Source organism: Sander lucioperca, chromosome 22 (genome assembly GCF_008315115.2).
Source record: "Sander lucioperca isolate FBNREF2018 chromosome 22, SLUC_FBN_1.2, whole genome shotgun sequence".
Lineage (NCBI taxonomy): Eukaryota > Metazoa > Chordata > Actinopteri > Perciformes > Percidae > Sander > Sander lucioperca.
In genome coordinates, this window is record NC_050194.1 from 13,044,441 (window position 1) to 13,070,156 (window position 25,716).

General features: G+C 40.7%; 2 protein-coding genes across 20 annotated transcripts in view; one reads left to right on the forward strand and one right to left on the reverse strand.

Moving 5' to 3' along the window:
• Positions 1-28: 28 nt before the first annotated feature.
• On the reverse strand, positions 29-23,474 carry mybpc2b (myosin binding protein Cb). 19 transcript variants are annotated; one of them, XM_035997317.1, is made up of 32 exons: positions 23,243-23,465; positions 19,019-19,036; positions 18,467-18,469; positions 17,683-17,700; positions 17,527-17,547; positions 16,902-16,922; positions 12,940-13,008; positions 12,693-12,841; positions 12,494-12,611; positions 12,330-12,381; positions 12,046-12,105; positions 11,759-11,925; positions 11,421-11,553; positions 10,061-10,185; positions 9,818-9,923; positions 9,023-9,192; positions 8,487-8,652; positions 8,273-8,379; positions 8,145-8,174; positions 7,799-7,941; positions 6,298-6,457; positions 4,599-4,703; positions 4,269-4,457; positions 4,021-4,155; positions 3,621-3,788; positions 3,357-3,445; positions 2,467-2,662; positions 2,133-2,272; positions 1,801-1,960; positions 1,562-1,698; positions 482-668; positions 29-176 (listed from the first exon to the last, which is right to left on the reverse strand). In XM_035997317.1, exons 1-32 carry the CDS (start codon positions 23,262-23,264, stop codon positions 151-153), a joined length of 3,390 nt encoding a protein of 1,129 aa, XP_035853210.1. In that variant the 5' UTR covers positions 23,265-23,465; the 3' UTR covers positions 29-150. The 19 variants fall into 19 exon arrangements, with proteins under 19 accessions (XP_035853210.1, XP_035853209.1, XP_031170732.1 ...); XM_035997316.1 differs by having other exon boundaries at positions 16,902-16,925; XM_031314872.2 differs by having other exon boundaries at positions 17,683-17,703; positions 18,467-18,490.
• The window catches only part of si:ch211-234p6.5 (pleckstrin homology domain-containing family A member 4), a 75,517-nt gene continuing 60,304 nt past the window's right edge, over positions 10,504-25,716 (forward strand). Inside the window, exon 1 of the mRNA XM_031314865.2 lies at positions 10,504-10,559. The gene's annotated coding sequence lies outside the window, so the exon portion shown is untranslated. The remainder of the gene's footprint in view (positions 10,560-25,716) is intronic.

Genomic DNA, 25,716 nt, shown 5'->3' on the forward strand with positions numbered 1-25,716 from the left:
CTAACTTAAATAAAACATATATTTGAAATAAACCGTTATTTATAGCAGGCATCACTACATTTTATTTTATTCACTCTGTGACAGTGTACTCTAAATACTGACATTCACTGTTTGGTTCATATCATTTCACATTCCTTGCTGTTCGGTTTCTCACTTCTTCTCTGGGTCTGCGGCAACTGTGGGATAACAGGGCAGATGATGAGAGTTAGATTTTGTTGAAATAAGCCCAAATTGAATGGCAAGTCTTTTGTTTTATATCCACATTCAAACTTGATGTTGCAGCTGTCAGCGTAAAAACACAGTCAGCTTTTAGCTTTGAGTGTGCATCATATAATCAAAATTAACCACCTAATCTGCTGTATTTCAAACAACAAAAGTAACTCATCTTGCACTCAAATTACCAATGCTCCCCCTCCTCCTTCATCTCTCCCCTCCCATCTGCCTCCAACCCTGCAGCCCCTCTCATCCCCTCTGTTCTTACTTCGGATGTCCAGCTTGCACTCCACTTCGTCTTGGCCCAGATCATTGACAGCCATGCAGGAGTATTTGCCTGAGTCAAAGGTGCCTGGCTTGCGAATATTGAGGGTCAGCACTCCCTGGTTGTTCTGCATCAAGAACTTGGGATCCTGACCGATGATCATCCTGTTCTTCATCCAAACGATCTTAGGCTGAGATATGAAAAAGTCAAGTTATTAAATAATCAGGTGCAACATCTAATTGTTAGATTACAGAAAGTTTTTCTTTTTGTGCAACGTTGTTTGATATGAAAGGCTACTGCTGGTAGCAGAGATGGCAAAAGTACTCACTTCCCGTACTCAAGTAGAAGTACAGATACTTGTGTTAAAAAATACTCTGGTAAAGGTAGAGGTACTGATTGAACTTCTTTACTCAAGTACAAGTAACAAAGTACAGGCTTGGAAATTTACTTAAAGTATAAAAGTAAAAGTAGTCTTGCGATTGACAACCATTTTTTATGCAAAGCTACCTGGACCACACACGTTACTAGAGTGCAAGCTGAGAAACTTCAGTGGACATGGAAAAAAGGCTCTTTATATGCCATTGCCTACATTTTAAATGGATGTCTGCCAATAGGCCTAAAACATCACATAGATGATTATTGTGACAGACACTGGGACTGCAGGTTAATAAGATTCTGACTGAGTAGCAAGATATGAATTCAATTGTGATTCTGTGAGAATTCACAGATCCCGTTTCTCTTTTTTAATCTTCCTAAAGTAACGAGCCAAAGTAACGAGCCAAAGTAACGAGCCAATTTTGTAAAATGTAAGGGGTAGAAAGTACAGATATTCGTGTTAAAAATGTAAGGAGTAAAAGTAAAAAGACGGCACAAAAATAAATAGTAAAGTAAAAATATCTGAGAAATCTACTTGAGTACAGTAACGAAGTATTTGTACTTCGTTACTTCCCATCTCTGGCTGGTAGATCTGCATACATGTCTCTCTTACTGCAAATTCAGACTTTAATTTGCTTATGATAACCGGCAGTGTCAGACGCCTCCTGTGACTCACGCTTCGCAGCCTATTTTAAAATTCATGTTTACCTTGGGGAAGCCTCTGACGGCACAGCTGATGGCGGTGCTGTAACCGGCCACTGCAGATCTGTCAATCAGTGGCTGAGTAAACTTGGGCACACAGGACATGTCTTTCTCCTTGTAGGGGTTTGATTTGATCTCCAGGCCTATGGAGAAGGGTGGGAGGGTGAGGACGATAGTGTAAAATTAAATCCACTACACTCTTAACACACACAAACACATACTGTACTATACACACGTGCACTCACCTGTCTTGGCGATGACAGCTGTGTTCTTGCTTACACACGCCTCCTCGCTCAGGCCACAGATGTTTTCACTGAAGACGCGGAACATGTATTCATTGCCTATGATCAGATCGGAAGCTGTGCAGCTTGTCCGTCTGTTGTGGTCGTAAACAGTGAACCATTCCTGTAGAGAGAAAAATGTGATAATGTTAAATTCAATTGAGCATATAGAAAAAGTGTCTGACACTGTATTCTCAGCATTATTGTTGAGCTGCAGGCCCTACAGTACATGCAGCAGACTGTAGGGATGATCTACTGTAGGTTTGAAATGCTACCCCCTCCCCCTCCTCTCTCACCTTAGTCTTCAAGTCTGCCTTCTGGACGGTGTATCCAGTGATGTCACAGTTGCCGTCGTCCTTGGGGGGGGCCCACTCCAGTGCTGCATTGAAGCCCCAGACCTCTGTCACCTTCACCTTCAGAGGAGGGCCAGGTTTATCTGAATGGATTAAATGTCAGTGCATTTCAGTTGTGATGAATTTCAGATACAGTCTGAAGCTGTGTTTCTCTTCAAAGGAATGATTTCTTAAATGAATCGTTCTCACTGAAATGCAGACACTGACGGATAAAGTAACAACATTTTAGCACAAGTAGAAACGGATGTCCCCAGTTGCAGAGACCTGACAACCTTACCAACAATCCTGATGACGATGGTTGCTCTGTCCTCCATGTTCTCGATCTTTAGCACCAGCTCATATGTTCCAGAGTGCTCTCTCTCTGCTTTGCGGATGAAAAGAATGGTGTCCACGTTTGAGTTACGGACGCTGACCATCTGGGGGTCAAGGGGTTGACCATCCTTGTACCAGGTCGCAACAGGGCGAGGCTTACCCTATGAGACACAGAAATTAGCCATCTTTTAGAATAAAAAAGACTTGCTTGTAATCTTTTTTGTAGAGATGTGAAATTTACTATTCCAAAATGATTAATGGCACAAAATAAAAAATCTTTTAATTTTAAAGTGGTGGATGATAACTTCTACTGTGTTAAAATACAATACTTGACAGACAAGATCCTAAGCAGAAACATAGTCACTGTGTATGTTATAAGCTACTGATTATAAACAGAAAAGAAGAATCTGATTTTCTTTAGACCTTTCAGAATGTTTCTCACTAAAGTTAGCTGGGTGAAAAGGGCACTCCTACAATGAATAATAGTGTTAAAAAATCTATCAAATGTGGCTTTTCTCATTAAAAGAGTACGCCAACAATTTTGCATTCCACTTCAACACTGACTAATGGATGGACTGTTTAAAAAAAAAAAAAAAAATCCATGCAGCAGAAAGAGAGATATTGCCTTTTTTATTCTGGAGCCACACAAATGAAACTATTTCACATATGCAGTAGTACTCCCCAACACCTGTAAACAGACTCCCTTCATAGACATTAGGCATATATTTTTTATAGTTTAATACCAGTTTCCCACTGGTATTTTTTTTATTATCATATATTTTAGTACATATTAACACAGGTTTTAATGCAAATTATGGAACCAATCCAAAACCTTAGCAGAGGTTTGTTTCTAACCTGGAAGGGGATGGTCAGGTTGATCTTTTCTCCTACTTTCCTGATGTACTTTGTTCTCAGATCGCGAGGGAGGCGGATCTTAGGATGCTCTAAAGCAGGAAAAGACATCTTATTAAAATACACAGTAATGTACTTTACTAATAATATTAAGTATCTGTCTATATTAACCATAACAAGCACTAAAAATGCTATAACTGAATATGAGATATAATCTATAATTATGTTTACAAGTACTCTTTGACTCGTGTATCCTGACTGACTCACCCATGATCTCACGGATGGTGACGGATTGTCCCAGCAAAGCTGGAGGACTGCGTCCAGCGATGTTTACTGCCGCCACCCTAAAGTTGATCTTTTCCCCCACTGGAAGGCCACGCACCACAAATCCCTGCCTCTCACAAAGTTCCTGGTTTGCCACCACCCACTCAGTGTCTGGAATTAAAGAGAATTACATGCAGTAGATCATAGTGAGTTGGATTTAAATCTGATTACTTTTCATGCTTTTGTTCTATCACTATCACATCTATTCATTGTGATAGTATTATATATATTTATTCTCTTCTTGGGTCTATGACCTGTGCCACTTAAGTTGCAATTTGATTTGAGAATGTTGTTCAATTCTCCATATGTGTATGAATGTAAACAAAATGTTTGGTCTCATCACCTCCTTCCTTGCAGTATTCAATAACATAGCCATCCAGGCCCCCAGCTCCAATCTTCTCTGGGGCGAGCCACTTCAGGCTGCATGTGCTGTCTGTCACATCATGCACTGACAGACGTATTGGCTCACTAGTTGGGGCTGAGGGGGACAGAAAGAGAGACTCAAGAGAATCACTGGGTTGACTGAAGATGGGTGGACACACAAATGGAGGAAGCTGAGAAAGATGGAGTAAAGATGGCTGCGATACGTACCAATTGGCATGAAGGGTTTGGAGGTGATACTTGGTGGAGACATGCCAATGCTGTTGATGGCAAACACCCTCATCTCATACATAACACCTTCAATCATCCTCTTAGCCTCATATGTAGTTGATTCATAAACATCAAAGTTGAGTTTTGTCCATCTGGAGGAGCCTTTCTTCTTCCTCTCCATGAGATAACCTGATGAAGAAGAAACAGAGAAACCGTAAAACACAGGCAGAATAATAATTTGAGACACACAGAAACCCAAGAAATGTCATTAAAATTCCATATGCACAGCCCATTAAATATGAACAGGTGAAGACAAAATCCATCCTTTACCTTTGAGTGGTGCACCGCCATCAAACTTGGGAGTGTCCCAAACGATGCTGGCGCAGTCCTCTCCCACGGATGTGCATCTGATATTCTCAGGGGGGTCAGGCACATCTAAAATATGATTACAGTTAGTTTTAACGTACATCTAAAAAGCTTAAAATTACGGTGGCCGAGATGGTTCAACACAAATACAAAAGCTACAACACAACCACAAAAGACACAACACAAACACAAAAGATACAACACAAACGCAAAAGCTACAACACAAACGCAAAAGCTACAACACAAACGCAAAAGCTACAACACAACCGCAAAAGCTACAACACAAACACAAAAGCTACAACACAAACACAAAAGCTACAACACAAATGCAAAAGCTACAACACAAACGCAAAAGCTACAACACAAATGCAAACGCTACAACACGTAATACATAAGCGACAACGGAAGTGAGTGTGTTGTTGACAAATGGAGCCTGCGGATGAGCAGGAGGAAAGTTCTTGTATGTTTGAGAAGTAAGTGAAACATGGTTCCTTGCTAATTATGATTACTGTCGCTACGTGATTGTATCAAATAAGCAATGTTGTTCAATATCTTTTTTATTATCCATATGTATGTACTCTGCCATTTAGCTACGAAGCTACAGCTATAACGTTATCTAAATGGCGCCCAGCGTTTTTTAACGCGTGAGTGCTACGTTTAAAGTCTATAGCTTGTCACATTTAGTGAAGCTGTTTAAATCACACAAATATATATCCCACTGTTACGTGCTTGTAAGTTGTTAACCGTATCTATCTGGTTATTGATCAGCTCCCAGTGGCAAATTCCCTCGGTACGGTTGGTTTGGAAAGTGTGTGTGTGTGTGTGTGTGTGTGTGTGTGTGTGTGTGTGTGTGTGTGCGTGTGTGTGGTTATGGTTACGGTAAACAGATGTTTAAAGTGAATGCTAATTGTGTTACCCTCAATATGCTGCCTATTACAGTGTAATAGTATTACCGAATTTTAACCATGACCTTGCTTCGTGCTTACTACTGGAAAATAAAATAAGTAAATAAATAAATATAATTCAGATTGTGGACTCTTGTGTTTACAGTGTATTTAAAGCCATGTAAAAGGCTTTGTTCATAGACTGTATATTACCATTTGTACAGTCTATGGTTTTGTTGTATGTTCTCAGTCTTACCCTACAAATAGGCACACACGCACGCATACATGCACGCATGCGCGCGCGCGCACACACACACACACACACACACACACGCACACACACGCACACACACACACACACACACACACACACACACACACACACACACACTTTCCTTCGTAGCCTCAATGGCAGAGTACATACACATGAAAACAAAGATATTGAACAACATTGCTTATTTGTGACAATTACGTAGCGACAGTAATCATAATTAGCAAGGAACCATGTTTCACTTACTTCTCAAACATACAAGAACTTTCCGCCGGCTCCGTTTGTCAACAACACGCTCACTTCCGTTGTCACTCACTTCCGTTGTCGCTTATGTATTTGTGTTGTAGATTTTGCATTTGTGTGGTGGCTTTTGTATTTGTGTTGAACCGTCTCGACCACCGTATAAAATACATATGAACTATTTGAAAACTGGTGAATTGTAAACCACATCATACCAAATCACAGCACATCAGTTACTACCGGTTGATGTTATAAGATCTTCACTTACCCACAATCTTCACAAACAGCATAGCCTTGTCCTCTCCGGCAGGGTTGGTAACACAGATGGTGTAGTTGCCCTCATCCTCCCTCTCTGCCCCCTCTATGACGAAGCAGCTCAGATCTTTCCTGGCCTCCACCCTTACGCGCCCTTCAGTGCCTGTAATTGGCTAACAAACAGCAAACTAATTTCAGCGTCTAAGTGCTGTGTAGGGTAACTTGCACTGGTATTTCAAAGTAGTGCTGAAGATGCAATCCACAATTCCATCTTGAGGAAACATCTGAGTCAAGCACACCTAATTAAATGAGTCAAGGGTGATTAAGACCGACATTTATTTTCACAAAATGTGGGTGGCGTTAAACGTGACACTAAAATGCACATAATACAGCTTTCTTTAGTCAGGGCTGTGCAAAGACTCTCTGAAGTAGAGGTGTGGAAATTACAAAGGGGCACCTCTACCATGTGCAAGTACAGAAGCAGGGTTCACCCTAAAGGCTGATTTATACTTCTGCGTAAAATCTACGTTGCTACGCACGTAGGTATGTGAAGACACAAACCTACGCCGGACCCTACGCCGTAGCCTGACGTGCACCTTTAACATAATGTAACTACACATCGCGGCTACGCACGTCGCTCGGCTGTGGCTTGGAAGCGTTGCATTTCCCCCGACTCATTTCCTGGTTCTCCTTCTTCATAAACAACATGAAATCAAGGAGAGGGTTAACTTTTCCTGCTACAGATTTCCCACCGTAGTAGGAAAGAACAGGGGAGACACTTTGTTTCTCTCACTATGAATCTAGAGTCGGTACTCGCCAAACTATCTCACTGATCCCTCGCTCTACCACACACTCCCCACACACACACATGCCAGCTTGACGCACACACCAGCACACAAGTATAAACATCAGACCACTTATGTAGGCTACGGAGAAAGCTCTGCGTGGAGCCTCCACAGAACCATAAAACAGCCTTGAAGCTACCCCAGAGCGGCACACAGGCTAACCAGAGAGACTATGGGGAAAATCACAGAGACGTTTGGGCTGATCAGAGGGCATTTATGGGCCATTTGAGTTGACCAGAGGGAGACTTTGGCAGCACTTTGGCTTACCAGTGGTCTCTAAAGCCCTATACCAATGTGACATTGTGGCAAAATAAGAAGCATGCGTTGTCCCACTAGGGCACAGACATACCCTGTTTCCAAAAAAAAGGCACTTTGGTACTCAGACCATAAACATCATTCTCTGTGTTTGCACCCCTGTGCCCCTACCTGCCTGTGGGCACATACATTCACATTGGTTGGGTCAAATCTAAACAGAACAGCAGTTTTGTTTGCTGGTGAGGTAGCATTTAAATGAAGCCCAGTGGAAGAGACAAAGAGGGAGAGGAGATAGTGAGCGCAGAATAAAAAAACAGGCCATACTGCACAAAGAGGTTCACCTTCCAATATCATGGATGCCAGGGTGATTAATAAATACTGTAAGTGGTCAATTGTTTCTTGTCACATCCTTACTTGATCTCCTTTCGACCAGACACAGGTAGGTGCTGGCTCTCCTGTGATCTCCACATCCAGACGGAGCTTGTTGCCTGCCACCACAATGATGGTATTTTGGGAGACCATGTTTCCACTGGTGTCCAGGTGGATCTTTGGAGGATCTGGTTAATGAACAACAAACAAAAAGAGAGAGAGAGAGAGAGAGAGAGAGAGAGAGAGAGAGAGAGAGAGAGAGAGAGAGAGAGAGAGAGAGAGAGAGAGAGAGAGAGAGAGAGTGTGTGTGTTTTGTGAAAGTGGGTTTGGGATATGAAGATTAAAAAGAGTTTTGAAGTATTTGTAAACTGAGACCATTTAGGCTCCCTACCTTGTCTGGGCACATAGTCGATCTTAATTTCTATTGTAAGAGAAAACAAAAAGTTGTCATTAATATGTAGGCTGCTAATGATTGATACATCCACAATAGCACCTTTGTAATCATTCTTTCTTTCTCACCCAAGAAGTTGAGTTTGGCAGAAAGTGACAGAGCGTATCCATCAGGAACAAATGTGTAGTCTCCCGCATCCTCTGGCTTCACATCATCAATAATCAGCCGATGAAACCTGAAACAAGCAACAGAGAACATTTTTAATAAACACAGGATGTGTTTGATCCTCAGTTATGACAAATATTCTAAAATGCTTTTGAAACTATTCATATGTCCTTGTACCTTCCAATGTGAGTCATTTTAATGCGTTCGCTTGGCAAGACCTCCACTCCGTCTTTGAACCACTTTCCTGTGACCTTGTCATCAGACACCTCACACTTGAACATAGCCTGGTCTGTTGCCCTGACTGTCAGATCAGCAATGTCCTGCAACACCTCCAGCTGTTTTTCTAAATAAGACATTGGAAACCACAAGAGAACAATTCAGGCAGGAGAGAAGAGCGTGTGAAGGTAAGGGGGGAGGGGGAGGATAAGGTTCATGATGGCAACGTCTTGACACCCACTGCCATGAGTTGTTAGCTTGTTTGTAAAGAGAGGCGTTAAGCCCTTGGGCCAGCAGTTAAATTCAGCTGCATCCTCAGCACTGCATTTAAATGACAGAAAACCAGATTAAATATAGTAAATCTCTATAAAATAAAGTGTGCACACTGATTCTTTTTAACAAACTAAAATAAACTACTTAACAGTTATTAGTTTTTAGTTTCAAATGTTTAATAAACTTTGCAATAAAAATTGGTATATAATATTTTCCAGTGGTACCTTCCACCTCCAGCTCTCCTTTGGTATGGCCCCCATTTGTCCAACAATGGTACATTCCAATGTCATCCAGTGTAGCCTCTTGGATGATAAGCGTGTGCTTCCTTCCATCCTTCTTGAAGCGATACTTTGTGGATTCTTTGTCTCTGTGAAGCTCGATATCCTCAAAGTACCTGGAAATTAATAGAAAATGAGCACATCTCTTTGAAACACGTCCCTGCTAAATGTTTAATACTAAATAGTAACAGTGAGCAGGAGTCTGATGTCAATTAACAGGACGTACTGTGATGTTGCCACCATTCAGTGGCTGCTAAAACATTGCTTTGGAAAATATGAATGGGCTTTGCATTCATCAATGGGAACTTGAAAAAAAAATGAACATAACGTGTAAGGTTCAGAACTTAAAGAGTCGTCCAAATGACGTAAATATTGCCGCTGGTTTTTTGACATTGCGATAGAAACAATATAGAAAACGATACGATGTTTATGTGATAAACATTTTTATATCGTTTTGACAATTCATATCATCATACCACATGCACGTATGCACTCACACACCCACCCACCCACACACACACACACACACACACACACACACACACACACACACACACACACACACACACACACACACACACACACACACACACACACCTTGACATCTTACATCACCCTTGTGCTTTTCCCCCCGTTTTTTATGATGGTGAATGGATGAAGGCTGTTAGAATCTGCCTGGACTAAAGTTGTTCCAAGCTTGATTGAGCCTACAGTATATTGGTAAATTACAGATATACTGACCACATGACATTGGCGCCCTCTTCCGACACCTCAACCTCAAACTCCACTCTCTCTCCAACGACAACGTGATAGTCATCCATCAGCTTGGTGATGGTCACAGGGGGCTCTGGGCAGAGTGGAGAGGGACGTGACAATTCATAAATTCAGCAGAAACTCAATGTTAATGCTATATGGTTTACAAATTCACATGAATTATGTCAGATTTACTGCTGATAAACTGTCAAAGAAGAAAAGATGCTGCACCTTTGACAAACACCTCTGTGAAACACTTGTCCTCGCCAACCACACACTCATAGGCAGCATCATCAGCCAGGCTCGTCTTATTGATGGTAAGTGTTCTGACATTCCCATTTGACTCCATGATATACCTTAAAAAGTGACAAAAAGTTTAAAGTTTTACTTTAGCATTGGCAAGTTTGAGTACAAATGTCTTCAAATAATCACGATAAAAACATTAGTCTAATTTAGGTTTTATTTCAAATGTAACATATGTGATGTTGCCAATTACTTTTAAAGACTGGATTTGTGTTAAGCAAACTCAGTTTATGCATTCTCAACTGAGCTATACATTTTTCTCACATTACGTAAGACCTTCAAACTTATGTAGACGGTGGACACTAGGACCCAAGCACAATTTGGCCAATTAAGGTGAGAGCATCTAAAACTTTAAGAGGCTCATGAGGCACAGGTGTGTCAGCCTCATTCCTTCTCCTGTGAGGACCCCTGTGCACATGCTTCCTTGGTAAGCCAAATAAACTCTGTTTTTATTAAGCATTATGTGATTGTTAGGGTAATGTAGGGGGTGCAATGCACCCTGAGGGATTGTATGTTTATGGAAATATTGAACTGTGAATTACAAATGTGGGTCTGCCAACAATTGATTGTTTTGTTTGTAAATGGTCATAACAGTCCAGGAATAGTGGCAGTGGCAAGGTGCGATAATGTCTCTAATATTAAACTTTGTTTTACTGAGGTTGGACTGAAATGAACATGTGCTGTGTTCAATTCACAGACAACGTGCTGGTTGCCATTTACTTCACACTTATTTTACACTGTTTTACTCATGTTTTATTAGTGTTAGTAATTTCCAATTGAATATGGTTTTTGACTACTTATTTGATTATTTTATGAACCTGATTTCTTATTGTACTAAACCAGCCTGTTGTGGCTCTTTGACCAACACCGACTGTTGGCTTTGTTATTGAAGTTCACCTGTATTTATATCAAGACTTAATCAGTGTCACACTTAGAAATGAGAGGTGCTTTTTTTTGCATTGGTTTAGGCATGAGATGTCTCGGCGGTGAGACTCCCCTTAACCCTCTTTGAGGCTCCCTATGACCGCCTAAAAATAAATGGTGTTGATGGCAGCATCGTTTCTGAGGATGACTTTTGTGTCACAGATAATTTTAGCATGGTATTTTTAAAACACTGCCCATTAAGTCCATCGAAGCTTGAATGATTAATGTGATACAGCCTAATGCTACAGTCTAATTAAGCAAATGTCTTTCATGGAGCTTAGCACGGTGAAAAAAAGATGCTAAAAACGTTCTCCTTGAACTAACGATAATTGATGTGTATATGGTTATGCTTTGAAGCATGTACTTGGCTGAGGGTTTGATCTCCTGGCCATTCTTCAACCATTTGACCTGGGTGTTGGGATCGACCACCTCACACCTCAGGACAATCTTCTTGCCCTTTTCCACCGAGTAGCAAGACTCGAGCCTCTTCAGGAAAGCTGGGGTTACATGCAGAAAGGGGAAAAAATAAAGAATTATCATCTTAACAGCTCACAAACACCTCCCTTCTCTTATTTCTGTGTCCGGTTTCATGGTGCTTTTCCTTGCCAACTTCCTTCCCCCGCTCTCCTTCCCTCTCCACCTCCCCTGAGGTTAAATCGCTGTTTCTTTCCCTCCCTTCTCCTCTTGCTTGACATGACTTACCCTCACTATGCTTGGGCTCGACGACCTTCATCTTTTTCAGACGTTTTAGCATGCCCCTCAGGTCAGTGATGCCATACTCAAAGGCGATTTTCTCATACTCGCTTGGATGGGCATTCTTAAGCAATTCCCACACGTCGATCTCTGGTTCCTCTTTTACTTTCTTCTTCCTGTCGGTCGAGGGAAACAGATATATATGTAATTGGGACTGAAGAAGCCCCCCTTTTTAAGGAAACAATCATACTGTGAGCCTGATAGTTTTGCAAACTAAATAATGCTGGGCTCCTCACTTCTTAGTGGCTTTCAGCAAAGCGCTGAAATCCAGCTCTCCCTCGTCCTCGCCAGCACCCCTGTGTGTGTGGAAACAGAGATACAGTATGCAAAGAATACCATGTAACCAAGATCAGGCATACCCTCTGATATGGCATATTCAATTTACTATACTGTCATATACCACCTGTGCTGAAAGACACACACACTATAAATAGTATGTTTTTTTTCCCTCTTGTGTATTCTCACACATGCACACATAAACTACTGATGCAGGCTGAAATGCAAACCCCAGTGTCCTTACTCTCTCTTGAAGGCAGACAAAATATCTGCCTGCTGCTGCTCCTGCTGTGCAGCTGTAACGAGATAAGTTGCAGAGAACGCACATTAGGGCTGGATCAGATCAAAAACAGCAGCATGTATGGAAACTGAGGCAGCCCCAGCAGGCCAGTGTCTGTTTTCACTCACCTTCGACAGAGATCTCAAAGGTGGAGCTGTCACACTTGTCTTTTGCCGTTACCTCGCACCTGTAGCCCCCAGCGTCTCCAGCGACCACTTTGATGATCTTCATTTCATAAGTATAGATCTTTGGGACAGGGGGGGAAATATGACTTAATACTTCTTAGTTAGTTTAGAAGGAAGAGGATCAGATCTGTTAAACACACACCTTAGTATTCCTGTCATAAGTTTCCTTGAACTGCATATGTTTCCCAGCCTTGCTTCCAAGGTCCATCCACTTTCCCTTCAACCATTTCATGGTGGGTTTTCTTGTCAGGGTGGTGGAGTCGACCCTGGCTATGAGAGTGACATCCGCTCCTGCCATGCACCGACAGCAATTAATTCATATAACATAATCAGGTTATACATTATGGATTGCTACTGTTTCCTGTCGCCAATAAATTTGCGTTTCTAACCTGCAACAGCGAGTACATTCTCTGGTGGCTTCTCGACGAAGAGCCCAGTAAGCTCAGTGTTGCCTGGCTCTGAAAAGAGAGAAGGAATTAGTTTGCTTACTGCAGTTTTTAAATCAATTTTGATGGATTCAGCTAAATCAAGCACTGAAAGAAAAAAAACATACGAGAGCCCTTAAAATAGCATTGGCAACTACCGCAGTGTGCAGCAAACCAAAATGCACAAGGACACAGTAAAATGCTTGGACATTTTTACGAACAACCATGAAAGATTGTAAATCACACGGACTGTGCACATACAGTATATATGAAATGCATAAAATACAAAATAAACAAACAACTGCATTTGGTTAAAAGCACTAAAAGAGGAAGTATGACAAGTAAATACTTTCTGAAAACAACATGCTAACATAAAAAAATGTTGTATATACAGTACTTGCTTAGCTCTAGCTGTGAGGTATCATTACCAGATGTCAATCAAATCAAACATTTGCATTTTTTAAAGCTATATTAGAACCACTTATCAAAAAACTTATCAAGAAACTATCAAAAGTTGTATCATTGCAGAGTTTGCTTCTTCAATTATATTTATAGTGTTTCTTGCTTATTGCAAATGTAAATATCATATAGTTGTATTACTGATTTTAAAGAGAAATCATGTTCTGGCAAATTTGTGCTACTGTTTTGTGGTTTGTCAAAAGGTTAAAAAAACCTTTTGCATAAAAGTAAAGGACAAATGTATTGATAAAGAGTTACTGTGCTGTACTTTATGACCATTTCCCCAATCATAACAGATGAAAGTATTTCCTTTTTTCATGTTATCCTGTATGTACAGTAGCTAAAATAATTACAGCAAATAAGACATTGAACATATATAGTGCTTCAGAACTCATGTCCACAACTCCAAATACATACAAGGACAAGAGATAAATGTGGGTGTTTCAAGTATTCAGGCAAGCAGAAGTTCACATGACACATAATCTCTTCAGCAAAGTATCTTAACCAATTAGAAGGTCCAGAATGTGTTAATGAACCCTGACTGAGCTAAGTATAAATCTTCTAGAAAGTGCACCTGTTGACCTCCATACATCAGCACTTCTACCCATATCAAAGACTTAGCATTCAAGGTGCAAATCAGTTAACAATGCATACTTGGTTTTATATACCCAAAATCCCTCGGTTTATACTTGTTGAAATCTTCATTTGGCATGATATGTGACTAAGACATAACAACACATGGGATGCATACATCTGCATTTCATAACATTACATTTGCATGCAGTAGATAGTAGTCAAATTCCTGCACTGTGCCTTATCCTCCTCTGCTGGCTTTGCTTCGGCTGGTAAAATCAAATTGACATATGGAAGTATAACAATTTATGGTTATACTGTACCATAAGTCAGTGTAAACTCTTAAGGTCAAACAAGTGCAAGTGAACAGCAATTACACAATAATTATTATGTAGAATTATTACATTAATACACACAGGGAAATGCAATCAAAACAGAATCAAGATCGTAACTGTTATCAATCAAAACAGAAAGTAATCAAATGTGTTAATTACTGCATGTTTAATCACCAAACTGTGATAAACTGAAATCACCATGGTTACTTCTTTTGGACTGATATTGCCAGGCTGCTTGTCACAAAGGAGGCAATTACTTTACCCCATACAGAGCATGTGAATCCAGGCCGCCTTAATAAACCATTGAAGTTTGACTTAAAAGATATTTCGTTTAGGGCATCGACGTGTTATGAATATAATTTTATCTAAGTTTGGCACATTTCCAACTCAAGATACCCTAAGACTAATACAACCCTGTGCAAACTGTACACTTATGCTCTTATAACCATCAAAACATTTCCAATACTGGTGCAAGTGCCCCAAAACTGTCGCAGACAAACTGCACACACACACACACACACACACACACTCTAACTACCCCAATGGGTATCGTATGGTTTTAAACGGCCTTGGTCAGCGTTGGAATGTTAAGCACTTCCCACACAGAAATTCCACTCTAATAGACACACTGACGGCATACTCAGAGTGACTCCGGAGTCAGGACTTTGGGGTCAAACAAAGGGTAGGCATGAAAAATCAAACCGTGTGTGTGTGTGTGTGTGTGTGTGTGTGTGTGTGTGTGTAAAATGATTGAATGAAATTTGTCCAAGTAACCAAACTTATCATTTAATGACCTCACCCTGGCTGCTTGACCTCTTTCTTCGCTCAGCATGTCCCCAGTCAACCTCCCCAAGATACAGTAGAAGTCTGGTTACGAGGACACAAAGCAGCCACACCACTTTTGGTGGAGTCTGTCAACTGTGACTACCCACCACTCATCTGCATAGCCCCATGCACTTTACAAGTCTTGCTACACTGGCCAAATAGCTTAAGACGAAAGTAGCCATGATGGACAATTTGGCTATCCTCCTGGCCTACCAGGCTATGTGGTAAAGTCACCATAGAGAACTCTAGAGCTAAGGAATGCTATAGACTTCTCCGCAACATGTGATAATATGCACTCTACAGAAGATTGTGGACTTCTCCGTTGCCACTACCGCTGCTGATAAAGGTGTCCAATTGGGGAAATAATAGTTAATGTCAGTGTTTCCCATCAGGCTTAGCAGGTACAGGACATTTCACATATATTTGAACCACAAGGATTTAGCAGCCTAACTCCATCCAATCTACCCCTGATCAGTCCAGATAGAGCTGACGTCCAACGCATCGCTCTGGGAGCTGTGACCCTGAAAGACCATTGCAGACAGGGAAAGCTCTTGAATTTCACATGTAAAACCTAACCTATGATAACTTGGATGACCTCACTGGTTGAGCTCTCCTTGCAGTTTCCTAGTACAGCCCAATGTTAATAAAAGTGTCATCTAATCAGATGTCACTTGGTATGTTAGCAGCGACAGCTGCCATTGTTTCACGATGACTGTTACACATATAGCACAGCTGTGTTCCCACTCATTATTTGAGTTGCCAGAGGGACGGAGGTAAAAGAGAGCTGGTATCATAGCTCACAGATGGGATGGGATTCGCAGCACTCTTCACATAAGAAACAAATTCTAAATTGCTGAAAGAACATAAACAGAATAATTTGCCAGTGAGGTGTACCAGCAGTAGAGGACTCAGGTGAATGAGACAAGGATAGCATCACACACTAAACTGCAAATGAGTGCACTTTAGTCAGCTCTTTTTTCCTCTTTGACACTTCCAAGGATCTGGTGAGTTGTAGGCCTGAGGTGTGACTTATTCTGAGGGTAAATACTACAGAGCTGCAAGAAGCTGCAAGCCCTGATGGGGATTTTTAGCAGAGACTTTCATGGGATCTGTAAGATATGAATAATGAAGCAAGTGGAGCCACCCTGCACACTTATATTACATTTAGGGTCTGGCTAGCAGCTCTGTGGCAAACCACAGCAGAGAAAGAGTTCTTTAAACAATACAACTTGTCTTTATGTTTGGTAATAGTAAGTCAACAGTTAGAAGGGAATGTAAATGTTGTCTACAAGCAAAGTACAGTAAGAACCGTGTTTTAAGAAAAACCAAAAGGCTTACATACAACTATGGAAAAATACTCATTCTCATCTCGTCACATATGGGCCATATGGTCAGGACCCCTTGGTGTCACATTTTCAACGCTCTGGGTAACCCTTTGGCATCATTTTTTATTGGCAGGTATGGTTAGGTTTAGGAAAAGATTGTGGTTTGTTAATGTCGTTATGTACATTATGTATTTCATGCTGTAATTTCAGTCCAAATCGAAGTAGTCAAAAGATTTCAAATAATAACCTAGACCTATGTCCACTTAACACTTCATATATTATGTGGCATCTCGACTAGCACATAATACCAAAACTATACACAATGTTATAAACACTCAAACCATACTTTTAGAAGGGCAAAAGTAAATTATTAACGAACATGTCACTATAAACATTACTCTTTCCTTACCATCCCCATCAGCTTCTGAATCTGCTGCAGACAAGGAAGCAAATGTAACTGAAAAAAGCAGCTAGGAAGCAAACGCTTGATGTTGCACAAGTGATGACGTACAGTTGCAGCAGAGACCAATAAACAAACAGAAGCACCATGCATAATTACATTTCCTATAAAAAATAGTTGAAGTGTTTTCCTTGACATACGTACAACACTGTACATGGAAATACAACAGTACATTACAAAACTGATCATGTTGCACAAACTGTAAAACCAATCCAAGGTTTAGTTCACACATACAGTAGCATATAGTATAGTATATATCAGTCCAGTGATGACAAACAATATAAGGCATTCAGTATGAAATGCATAATCCTGAAATTTGTCATAGCAACATAGCAATCATTGACTATATATTATGTGTGTGTTAATTTGAATAGAAGACATGGTTTTCATATTAATTTGTATCTTTAGGGTGTTCATAAATACATAACAAAACATGAAAGATCTTTAAAAAAAAATACAACAGTCATGCAGATACTGTAATTTCCACACAGAGTAGCACATGTATGCACTTATATGTGAATACATTAGGGATTATATAGACAGCCATATTAAAATGTACAGGATTCTTCCTTACCTCCATCTGTGGGGGGTGCATCTAAGGAAAATTAATTAAAATTAGCTCCCAATATATAGTTTTATAATAATTCACTGTATGTAGTCATAATTGAGGAATCTGAGGAGAAACTTAATGGAATGTGTGTATTATTCCCTGATGCTAAGAGGTGCCTACCATCTCTCTCTGGCTGCGCTTCCGCTGGACAAATAAAAATCATGGTTAAGTGATTGGAAACAGGAAGACGATGTGACCTGGACAACGTTCAATTGGTAACACTCGGGACAAACTCAACCAATATACATAAACAGAACACTTGCTCACACTTCACATGCCTGCAGTGAAATGTAACCCAAAGATCATTGTGAGAGTTCACAGATGTGGAAAATGCATCCAGTTGCAGTCAGTCAGTATAGCCTATATTAATATCGACACAGAAGAGCTTGTCTTGTCTGCTTTGTACATAGGGATAATTTCTGTACAATCCAAAAGCAACAAGTTCAACATGCTATACAACTCAAAATCAGGAAACAAGAACCTGTATTCCCATTCTGGTTTCAACACAAAACAGAAAGAAATGGCTTCACATGAGGCTGTCATACACAGAAGATACATGTGCAGAGTCTCTTGGCTGATTTCTGACATTAGATTGTTACCACACACTCGAGATGTACTGTAGTTTCACATGTGACGCATGCTGTTCGTGCTTCATGTTGTCTCATATGACGTGATTGACTTATAGGCCTATCGTCTTGACAGTAATTGCTCAACTTATTATCTATAGTAAAACCACTTGTTCTGCATTATTCAGATAATTACCCTGACTGATTAGTTCAAATGCATTTCCCAACACTCAACTCAAACTCACTCCATGTCACATATTAACACCGTATGAATGCACTGAATCACTCAAAGTCACAAAAAAGGGGAAGAATAGAAAAAGAAAATCGTTGTCTCTCACCCTCTGCAGTTGGCTCCTGTTGGGCTAAAATTAGTGTTTTTTTTGTTAGACATATCAAATGAATACCATGGTAGCCCCATTGGGAAACATAGCCTATATTTAATACACTCCAACAGCTGATCGGTGTGTCACACATAAAATTCAGGCCGGTATCACATGACCACACTCAAATATGGCTTGTGAAAACCAAAGCCAACTGTGTTGTTACATCCTTTGAAGACCGTTGAGTAAATAGCTTCAGTAATCTGATAATGTACAGTACAACAGATTCTCAGTGAAAATGCCTGAAGGCAAAATGGTAGAAACATACATACGAGAGTGTGCTGGCATACATGAATAAAATCGAATACATTTAATAAAGTTTATCAATGAAGAAAAGATGCATGCTGATTGCACACCCTCAGAGAGTCAAAGCTGGGTTTGCTTGACACAGGCAGTTGACATGATATGTAAGCAAAAGTGAAAATGTGAGAGCTATTATCAAGTCACAATGTGATAATGTATTGGCACACAAAAGGTTAGTAGGCAAATGCTGTGGAACAGCTTACTTACCCTGCCCTTCCTGTTTATCTGAGAATTAGAAACAGAAAAAGACGATTAGAAATTGTATTAGTAGACAATATATCTTTTTAATCTAATTTGGGTTGTCCCTTATATCTTAAATCATTTTGTGCGATGATGGATCTTGACCCATATTTCCTCTCTTAACGACACCTGGTTTATGATATCTAACTGGATGTTTATCTGAAACTAATGGCTTTATATAAAATGGTTATTTCAGGAATATTTAGAGTATATCTGATTTTATTGGTCCATAAAACTACCTACCTACCTACCATTCTGTAAAACCTCTGTATAACCTCTGGCACAAACCTTTAAAACTGATTTCTTAACCATAGATAACTTAACTTTACATACTGCACCATCTTTGCAGAATGGCTATACATTTCTATGGCCAAATTGGAGCTATAGAGCATGACAGTCAATTTGGTTTGGGTGTGGAGCACTGTGGGTGGGATTGTTGAGGCCTAAATCTGGTAAAAGGAAATTCTCAACTGGAATAGAGGCATATAATATACCCGACTCCTCAAGTTTCTCCCTTTGGTCCCTGCAGATGCTGTTAAAGGCCAGGGCCGGTGTCTTATGACCTCCCTGAAGTCATGCCACGTTCTCTTAAGTTGCGCGCAGTTTCCTTGATTAGTCAGACGTGTTTGACCTTGCTTGCTTTAATGGTTTGTAAAACCAGTGACACCTGTCTTGGTAAAACAGGTGTCACAGCAGTGTAGCCAGACTGGGCTCGCCTAGGTCCTCATGCAAACAACTGATCTCTTATTAGCATTGCATGCAATGCTACAACTGCTTTCTGTGTACAACTATGTTTAAGCCCATACTGCTCCTTACATAACAGTTGATCTCTAAGTAACCAAAAGAGTAACGCGTGTTACTTGGTACGAAAAGAGAAAAATTGCAATCTCTAAGACTTTGGTGTAAATACCTCACACTCCCAGTGAGAGGATTTAACACCTGCATTGAGCGTGAATCTGTATCAGCATCTGCTAAGTCAATCCACTTGGGGTGAGAATCTTGATCATCGTCAACAAGTTTGTGATAAAGCGGGGTAATCAACTTCTGAACAGCTGTTCCTCATATATATATATATATATATATATATATATATATATATGCGCAAAGTGGTTGCAGATGTATAATAGGTAGATATGCTTGTTGGGTGATTTTTCTTGTTTTGTTTCCTTAGGGGAGATTTCTTTCTTTTATTTTCTACCTTATGTTGTTGCTAGTGTGTGTGTAAGCTCTCTGTAGTATTATATCCTTTTTCTGAAAAGCATAATGAGGTTTTGAGATGTTTTGTAGGGTTTGCATTTCCTCTCTTTAATGGTTTTGGAGGTCATTTAAGGTACTTCAGGTCTTCACCTTACTGCTTGTTTATCTTTCCGTGTTTACCACTGACAAATTGATTTAGTGTGTGCAATGTCCCAGACCATAAAAAAGGTATGGGGTGGCATGACTTGCCAGATCAGGCCTGCTGACCATGAGGTAACTCTCTGGATGGAAGTGATACATTAAAGTTGCAGTAGGCAAGACTTATAAAACTAACTTTCTGTCATATTTGCTGAAACTGACCCTATGTTCTAGTAGAACTACATGAAGAAGGTAATTAAAAAAAAAAATCTGGCTCCTCTGGCACCACCTACAGCCTGTAGTGCGATTTGCAAAAATCCACAGCTCCTTGTTCAGATGCACCAATCAGGGCCAGGGAGGCTGTCTAACTGCGTGTCAATCACTGCTCATGCACACACATTCATTCTCTTGTGGGGGGAGGGGCTTAGGAGACCGTTTTGGGCTTTAGCAGAAAGGGGTGACGGACTGAGAAGTTGTCGATGTTCAAATTTTTTGGCTAAGTCCTGGATCTTCGCAATCCTAACTACAGCACCTTTTAAATAATGATTTATGATTTTAAGCTGGGACTGAAACGGGATTGCAGCTAAATGTGATATGCTCGGGTGTGAGAAACTCTATGAACTTATAGGGAATAAAAAAGCAGCGTGAAAAAGATCAGGGGTTATTGCACAAGTATTTATAGCTGTTAGCTGAGGGCGGGATCTGGCTGCTAAGTGAAGCAGCTAGAAAACATTTCAACTCATGTCGCGTGTAAATAAGTAATTATTAGAGTGGGAAAATAAGTGGTGTTGCTCTGTAGGTTAAGGGTGAAAATGTTGCCACTTCTGTTTCATAGGATTGTAAGACTAGTGATTGAGCTGTTTAAAATCACAGTGGCTGGTTATGTGACTCTCATACTCAAAGCTTTGAAGTTGAGTTTGGCCTGGAATGAGGTGCAGACATACAGTGAGGGAAGTTGGATCACATCCATATTACGCAGATAAACTGTGTGGCTGTATATGGTGAGTAAAAATAGTGCCTGGTATAAAAATAAAAAGGGCCTAGCTTAGATCTGTAAAAAGATTAGGGACAGATGCAAAGAAAAATAACTAAATTGTGCACAGTAATTAGGAGTAATGTGCTAGCAAGTCCAGCAAAGCCCATCACACAGTAGAAATAAGATGAAGGGTTTTCAAAGTCTCAACACTCTTCCCACAATCTTGGCCTGTAAAAGTAAAACCCATCCAACAGACTCCTCTGCTATGACAGTCAATTTATCTTAGGTTTCTGTCACAGCAGTGATTTAGAGCCACACAGGGTAAAAGTGGAGGAGGGGCAGCTCCATAAAGGACAGACAACAATTTATGAGAAAGCAGCAATGATTCAAAACGCCAGTTGTATGGGAGGAAAATGTATTTTATAGACTATCACAGCTGCAAGCGTTGCTTACTTATTTTAAAAGAACATGAATATGAAAAATATTATATTAACAACTTTAAATTTACAAAAAAATATCTTATACTTTGACTTTGTATTAACTGCCAGTGTGCTTTTTCTTGACTACTGTAATCTACATGAGGCAAGTTAGTGACAGTAGCTAGCATGAAACATAACCTCCATACAGACATACACATAGAGCTGCAGCAGTGTTTATTTGCCTGTATCCTGCTCTACCGGCTGTAGTTACAAACAACTGTTTGTGGAAGCTTTCCAGTTCAGTCAGCAATATGGTGCTCTCTCTGGGCTGATGTCAGTAGCATACTGGCCGTGATGATGTAATAGCAGCTGGCTATGTGATTATTTATGGCCTTTCAAATATTATTTATGAACAGAGAACGACGAGGAGGTAAAACGTGCATCTTTATGAGATGCCAAATTAGTTTAGCCGCTGTCATTTAACTAACTACTACTACTTTTGGATATTTTTAGATCATATTCTGTTTTGGTTCTTTGTCATTTTGCTATCAGGATTGAATATTTCTTTAATCTAAATTTACATAAAAGCATTTTATTCTGTCTATTCTAGCTTTTGTCACGCTGTGTACAAATATCACTTCTACCCCCAAATGAAGAGGAATTGTGTTAAACTGTCAGCAAAATGAAAATGAACATGTTTCAGTTACAGTAAGCAATGCGGTCATCTGATAGGTTTTGTTTTCCTCAGTTGGTCTGCAAATCACCTTTGCAGTAAACAAGTACTGTGGGTCAGATGGAGTGAGTTGGATCCCTGTAAAGCTATGTTTTTTCCCTGCAGCATCTTAGTCTGAACATTAAACTAATACACTTTCAACTAAGCCATTTTGGCATATTTTTGCATCTCATGCTATAACAGCAGTCATCATGCTCTTCCCCAGATACATCTAATCCTAGGGCTGGGTAATATATCGATATTATATCGATATCGTGATATGAGACTGGATATCGGCTTAGATTTTTGATATCGTAATATCGTGATATGACACAAGTGTTATCTGTCCCTGGTTTTAATGGCTGGATTACAGTAAAGTGATGTAATTTTTTTAATTTACCAGACTGTTCTAGCTTTTCTATTATTTGCCTTTACCCACTTAGTTATTATATACACATTGAAAATGTTTGTAAGCACCAATTGTCAACCCTACAATATCGCCGCAATATCGATATTGAGGTATTTTGGTCAACAATATCGTGATACCCAGCTCTATCTAATCCCCTCTTTAAAACCCAAAATGTATGGATTTATTTCATCAGATCATTTTATTCTTTTTTGTAATCACTCAATACTCATGATATAAATGCATAGTATTATGAAGTGATCTTAGACAATCTATCAATTTCTGCAACATCCTCAATTATAAAGTATTATATATACTTTCACAAAAAAAAGTATCTGCATACCTGCAGGGACTGGTTCAGGCATGGTTATTCCTGTGTCTTCTCTTTGCTGCTGTAAGACTGAGGGCTTGGGGTTCTTATTCCTTTTATTTCTCCCCTCTCTCTCTGTTATTCAAAGCTCTTCTGGCACTTAAGTCACCCACACCCTCCAGTGAACGAGGAGCGCAGGAGAGACTGACGACACCCTTAAGGAGTTCAAGAAGAGCGGCACTCAGACTGAGAGTGTGATAAAGGGGGAGAGACTAGAGGGTGAGCTGGTGGGGAAAGGGGTCTTACACATTTATGATGAGATTAATGGACTGACTAAACCTGTTGCACTCTTATGTTCGCTGGAGAAATACAGAATATACTGAGATAATCAACGGAATTTTTGACACTTCATATAGCGCCCTCTGACTAATCATTTGCTCATCCCCTCTTATAACCCTCATTACGAGCAGGATTTGCAAGTATTTTTGTGGTTTCTTTTAGGCCACTTCACTTGATACCATACCACTCTAGATGTGCTGCATTGGATGTAGAAGTGAATCCAAGTACAAGGTAGACACAACACGGACAACTAAGGCATTGCAGCGATTAGCGCAGGGTTGTGTTGTGGTGTGGGAGTGTCACTCAAATGGCTTTTTGGTGTCTGCATTGTGTTTTGGCTGATTGCGGTAGGTTACGTGATTGGCTACCACAGCGTGATCTCGGTTGCATTTCTCTAATGGCGCTTTTCCATTACATGGTACCTGCTCGACTCGCCTCGACTCTACTCGCCTTTTTTGGTTTTCCATTACGAAAAAAAGTACCTGGTACCTGCTAACAGGTACTTTTTTTAGTACCTCCTCAGTCGAGGTTCCAAGCGAGCTGAGGCGAGCCGAAAAGGTGACGTGAAAGCGACAGATGGGGGTGTCCTGAACAAACCCGCTATTTTTAAACAGTTTAGCCACCTGTTTGTTTTTTTGCTGCCTCCAGCTTCTTCTGAAGTAAAATGTGTCTTCTGGCAACAACACACACCTTCGACGTTCTGTGTGTGTGTCGCGTTAGGTCACAGCAGTTTACTACGGCGCCGCTTGTTTACAGTTCTGCGGAGGCTCCAGTCCAGGCAGAGCTTTCGCCGCATCCTACGTACACACACACACATGCTGGCTCGACGCACACACCAGCTGACAAATGTATACAACAGGCCACATATTACATAGGCTACGGTGAAAGCTCTGTGTGGAACCTCCACAGAACTATAAAACAAGCTCAAGTGGTCTGATGTTTATACTTGTGCGCTGGTGTGTGTGTCGAGCCGCCAAGACGACCAGCCACGCTGAGGCGGTACTAAAATCTGCAATGGAAAACGGACGCACGGTGTGTCGAGGCGAGTAGAGTCGAGGCGAGTCGAGCAGGTACCATGGAAACGCCATAAAAGGTGGTTCTGTTTCGGGGTGCCCTGGTAGATCACCTAGTTGAGCATGCGCCCCATTTACAAAGGCTCAGTCTTTACCGCAGCAGTTTAGGTTTGACTCTAAACCTGTGGCCCTTTGCTGCATGTCATCCCCTACCCACCCTTTCCTGCCAGCTATACTATTAAATAAAAAAAGTCCCCTCAAAGGAAGTTGATTTTGTTTCAACTTTTTTTTCGGCATCCCCTGCGGTGTGAAAGTATAATCTATTACTTATACCTTATTTGAGTGTAATTGTCCTTAAGCAACCTTTTTAGCAACCTTTTTAATTAGACAGTTTCTATACATCATCATAATCATCATCGCTTTCACACATCACGGCTTGGGAATCGTCATCGTTCTGGCACTGGCTGCTGCACTTAGCACTTACCAAGTCCTTAGCTCTGCAGGAGCACCTCCCAGAAGAGCAGTCAGATTTACACTTGCATTGAACCAACTCAAGGATGGCCTTTGGGGCTGGAAGGACCTCTGTGGTCACTGGTTTGAGCATGCCATCAGAGTGTTTAAAGTATCTGTTTTGCAGAGGATCCAGCTGTGGATCCTGCAGAGCAATGGCTGCCTGTGCCCATACTCTTGTTTGGACATGGACTCTCAAGATGTGCTGCTTCAGAGCTCCAAGTGTTGGAGGGAGCTTGTCACTTTCTGCCCTATGTTTGCAGAAGAGATGCCATCACAGTTGAAGAATTGCCTTGATGTTGATCCCCTTGGGTGAGTACGCTGCACATATAAAGAATTCCAGGGCTGACAGCATTTCTTGTGTCACATCTGCTTCATCCAAAAGCATCTTCAGAGCTTTGACAATATCTTCATCTGCTTTGAGGTAGACCTGCAGCCAGGTTGCCTTGCCTATGTGGGAGAACCTTCCTTTGTTGTCAGCCCCAGTGAATGCATGGAAGGCTGGCAAAGCCTTTGCTCTTTCTTTACCTAGAGCTCGCCACAGTGGTTCAATCTGCACAACACCAGAGGCCATAGAAATGGACGTGTTCTTCAACATGAGATCATAGTTTGCTGTGACTAGCACTAAAACATCTGGATCTGGTG